Here is a 4,700-nt window from a genome sequence, read left to right as displayed (position 1 = left end):
CCTATCCCCAAAGATAGGAAGTCAGCAGTCCTGGTAGAATTCTGAAGATATCCTGTTCAAACAATTCACAGGTTTGCCTGCACATGAAATTTATGTGGGAGCACCGGACAGAAATCTCAAGGTCCAAATCAGGAGCAGAAGGAGACGGAGCACGAGCAAGGAACTCAGGACCACGAGGGGTGCACCCACACACTAAGACAATGGGGATGTTCTATCGGGAACTCACCAAGGCCAGCTGGCCTAGGTCTGAAAAAGCATGGGATAAATCCGGACTAGCTGAACATAGCGGACAATGAGGAATACTGAGAACTCAAGAGCAATCGCAGTGGGTTTTTGATCCTACTGCACGTACTGGCTTTGTGGGAGCCTAGGCAGTGTGGATGCTCACCTTACTAGACCTGGATAGAGGTGGGCGATCCTTGGGCTTCCCACAGGTCAGGGAACCCTGATTGCTCTTCGAGCAGATGAGGGAGGGGGACTTGATCGGGGGGGAGGGGGAGGGAAATGGGAAGCGGTTGCGGGGAGGAGGCAGAAATCCCTAATAAATAAATAAATTAAAAAAAAATAAAATAAAAAAAAAGAGGAAAAAAAAAGCTGACACCGGCACAGCAGGAAAGGTACGTTATGACGAAAATCAGTATTTTCGCGAAAACGCGACACTCTGGGACTTTTCAAAGCAGGAACTCAGGCTCTGGAAAGGCTGGGTTCTTTTCTTGTGCCGCTGCCCTGCAATTCGGATCGCTGCTTCAACTCCAAAGCCACTGCCCTGCAACGGTTCCAGGCGCCTGATGTAAGCGGAGACCCGCATTAGCACATTTTACGCAGGCGCACCGCTTGCGGAAGTCTGTCGAGCTTCTCCTGCTACTCCATTGGCTAACGGGTTTATGCACGTGCAAAAAAAAAAAAATAATAACCCAATTCCTTTCCCCACTTAGGAGGCTGGCTCTTCACCGAGGGGTGGGGGTGGGGGGAAATCTACGCGCTGGAATATCCGGGGCGGAGTCTTGGGCGGGGCAAGGGCGGGGCCTAGCAGTCCTGACTTAGGAGATAGTGCAGCCCTCCCGGACTGGGCTACGAGGTTGAGTATTATTACCGACTGAGGCTTCCCGAAGCCCGGAGCATAAGGGGACCGAGGAAACCATGAGTGCGGTGGACCTTAGTCGCGTGGGCGCGTGTGTCTTGAAGCATGCAGTGACCGGGGAGGTGAGGCCTGCCCGGCGCAGGGCAGAGAACGTATCCCAGCACCCGCCCCGGTGCCCTGCCAACTCACATGGGCTAGAGTGGAGGTTCAGAGCGGTCCCATGGGTTCGCATGCTGGGCGTGGATATTGCCGCAGTAGGAACAGTGGGGCTGAGAATCATGGAGCAGCACGCTGCGGGACGTGTGGGGCTGTAGGACCTACGGCTACGATGAGCCCACGCCCCCTGACAGCTTTATTCTGCAGGCTGTGGAGCTGCGGAGCCTTTGGCAGGATAAAGCTTGTGTGGTGGCCGGTCTGCGACGCTTTGGCTGCATGGTGTGCCGTTGGATCGCTCAGGACCTCAGCAACCTCCGGAGCTTTCTGGACCAACACGACGTGCGCCTAGTAGGCGTGGGGCCTGAGGCCCTGGGCCTGCAGGAATTCCTGGATGGTGGCTATTTCTCAGGAGGTGCGACTCTTCCCGGACTCGGAACCTTGGCTGGCCTCTCCGCCAAGCCCTGTCCAGTCCACCCCTTTCCAGGCCAAGCAGGAACATACTCATGTGTCAGCACTTCAACTCTCCCAAGCGCAATCTCCAGCCTGTGCACTGGTTGCCTAGGCCCAGTGGCAAAGTCCCAGGGACTTGCCCTTCCCGTTTAAGCAGTGCTGACATTCAATCCCACCTTGCTCCTCTTGGCTTGGTTGGGTTGAAATGGACACCGTGAGTGGAGGGGACAGACGGCGGAGGCCTGGGGCACATACCTGTGGTTTTCCCTTTTTAGAACTCTATCTCGATGAGAGCAAGCAGTTCTACAAGGAGCTGGGCTTCAAGCGGTAAGTGTGACTGTGTGGGACTAGCCAGGGACAGGAGGATAGAGTGGCCGCTGCTGTTATGCATCTTCTTGCTACCACCCTCTGCTGTTCAGTTGGTGCCATGGAAACGGACTCTGGTGGCCTGGGCAGTTTCAGCCAAGCCCTCTTCTGGGGTCTTCTTATGGGTGTTGGCCCAAGTCAGGCCTACCCTCTGCAGTTTCACAAACAGGAGGGAATCTTGGAGCCCAGTGCCTTAGCAATGGCCCAGTTCAGTCCTCTGTTGCCACAGGCTGCCTGTTGTGATTGGCAGTGCCAGCTAAGCCAGATCCCGGGGCACACCCAGCTTGGAGTTCAGTCCCCACATTCCAGCCCCTCTCCGGGGCCTCAGGCCAGCGGTATCCAACCTGGGGCTCCCTATGCTTCTATAGATGCTCCGGGTTCAGGTGGAGGCCCTGGGTTCAGGTGGAGGCCCCGGTAAGAGAAGTGGGTGAGGCAGGACACTGGGGACAGATGTGTGTGCTTGTGCTCATCCAGCATCTGAACTCGGGACCTTGTTTCTTTGTAGGTACAACAGCTTGAGCATCCTGCCGGCTGCCCTGGGGAAACCTGTGCGTGATGTGGCCTCCAAGGTCTGTGGCGGCCAAGAGCATGGTGGGAGTCCCTGGAGACTTTGCTATGGGGCTGACCCGGGTCCTGTTCCTGTCTTTCTAGGCTAAGGCTGTTGGCATCCAGGGGAACCTGTCTGGTGACCTCTTGCAGAGTGGAGGCCTGCTGGTGGTCAGCAAGGGTGGGTCAGGGCAGGGCATACGGCTCCATCCTGCCCTTCTTGGTGGTTCATGTCTTCATGGCGCCCACCCCTTAAACCGTCTTGGGTGCTTGGGTGGGAGGTTGGGCTGTTTGGCTTGGTTAGTGGAGTCCCCTCTTCTTCCTGTCACATGAGTGTAAGATACAACTTGACCGCCTGCCTGTGGCTGCAGGTGGTGACAAAGTACTGCTACACTTCATCCAGAAGTCCCCAGGTGACTATGTTCCCCAGGAGGACGTCCTGCAGGCCTTGGGTATCTCTGCAGAGGTTTCCTCCAGCAAACCACCCCAGGTGAGTAGAGGCCTTGGGGGACATTGCTTGTTATCCAGCCCCTAGCGTGTGTGTGTGTATGTATATATGTGTGTGCGCGTGTGTGTATGTATATATATGTGTGTGTATATATATGTGTATATCCATCCCTTTGGGACACACACACACACACACACACACACATCTATCCCTTTGGGACAGTGGTTGGCATGGTTAGGAACTGAGCTACAGCCTCTTGGGATTTACCTAATTTTGTGTGTGTTGGCAGCCTTGGGATGTAGATGTGTCTCTATTACTCTACTTGTAGAGGGGAATAAGCTGAAAGGGATGGAAGAGCAGTGAGGACCGTGGTCAGGCATAGCAGGGTCCCGCTGTGGGCAGGAGCTGTGGGTTAAGGAGGGCTGGGCTCTGTGTCTCTGTCTGGCCTTTGTGGTTCTGCCCCCTATGCTCCATGTGTAATGGAGGATTGCACTGATTAGACTGCTTCCTGTGTCCAGCACGCCTCCTTCTTGGCCTCTGAGGAGTGTGACCGGACTGACAGGGCCCCCGTTTCCCCTACAGTGTGACGAAGAGGTGTGTGGGAGGTGATGCCTGGCCTCTGAGGACTTGGAGGCGTCTGCAACCTTGGATGTAGCTGGAGTAGAAGGAATTGCTGTGGAGCCATTGGGACATGATACTGGACATTGTCTCCTCCTTGAATGGCAATGAGCCATTAAAGTGCAGGTCCCCGGCAGTGAGTGTCCCCACTGCTTCCACACTCTGCATTCTCTGGTTCCTACTGTTGTCCCTACCGGCAGGAGGGACTCGAAGTGTAATCTTCCAGAGGACAGACTTCAGGTTTTGGTTGTGGGACCCTGGGGACAACAGTGTCATTTCCTTACAAGGTCGCCCTGACACTGTTCTCACTCCGTGGGAGGATGCAGAGAGGAGGGTTTGTTGGACTCAGCTCCCAGCTGGAGCCCAGCTGTGGGGAATGGGAGGCAGTTGTCTGCTTGTGTTTGTGGTGGAGGGTGGAGGCTAATGGGACTCAGGGAAGAGGTGGCAGACAAAGACTGAGGGACCATTTCCGGAGCTGGAAACCCTTTCCGGATCTGTCCTGGAAGAAGCCTGGGTCTGGCTAAGCATGTCTGTTTCCCCGGGGTCCTAAGGTCTGAGCAGAACTCCAGACACCCCACCATTTCAGGTCTTCCCTTCTCAAGGGTTCTTCCCTCTAGGTGGGCTCTGATGACCAGCCTAGCACTTTCTAAGACCAAGCCAGGGTGACTGCCATATCCACCTCGATGTCCTCCCTCTATCCAGGGACATCTGTAAACAGCAGGTAATGCCTCCTTTGCGATCTAGACCATCTCTGGCTTCCAGATTCCACCTGTTGCTCCCCATGTGGTCCCTCTGCCAGGTACTGATTTGAGTCACCAGGATATATAGGTCAGGTCTGTTCCTGGAAGCCAACTCACCGAATTGTAGACCCAAAGGGTGGCCTCTCGAGGCATCCTGGTCTCTTCAGGATTCTTAGCACAGAAAACTGGGAGGCTGGTCAGGAGCCCTTTCTCCCCATCAGCTGTAATTCTAGCCCTGGCCACAGCTTACCCAGCCGCTTCCACCTGACCACCCACCTGACCCTTACATGAGCAA

At 55.3% G+C, this 4,700-nt stretch overlaps 1 protein-coding gene across 1 annotated transcript; it reads left to right on the top strand.

The window, feature by feature from the left end:
- The first annotated feature begins 1,026 nt into the window (after positions 1 to 1,026).
- On the top strand, positions 1,027 to 3,832 carry LOC121443586 (prostamide/prostaglandin F synthase). Its single transcript, XM_041645400.1, has 7 exons — positions 1,027 to 1,203; positions 1,445 to 1,649; positions 1,963 to 2,014; positions 2,559 to 2,622; positions 2,705 to 2,780; positions 2,971 to 3,089; positions 3,630 to 3,832. The coding sequence occupies exons 1-7, from the start codon at positions 1,141 to 1,143 to the stop codon at positions 3,654 to 3,656; spliced, it is 606 nt and encodes a 201-aa protein (XP_041501334.1). The 5' UTR covers positions 1,027 to 1,140; the 3' UTR covers positions 3,657 to 3,832.
- The last annotated feature ends 868 nt before the right edge of the window (positions 3,833 to 4,700 follow it).

Source organism: Microtus oregoni, unplaced genomic scaffold, assembly GCF_018167655.1.
Source record: "Microtus oregoni isolate MIOR12 unplaced genomic scaffold, Mior012 000109F_ref0000275, whole genome shotgun sequence".
Lineage (NCBI taxonomy): Eukaryota > Metazoa > Chordata > Mammalia > Rodentia > Cricetidae > Microtus > Microtus oregoni.
The sequence above is the reverse complement of the archived record's forward strand: the minus strand, read 5'-3'. Positions and strand labels throughout refer to the sequence as shown.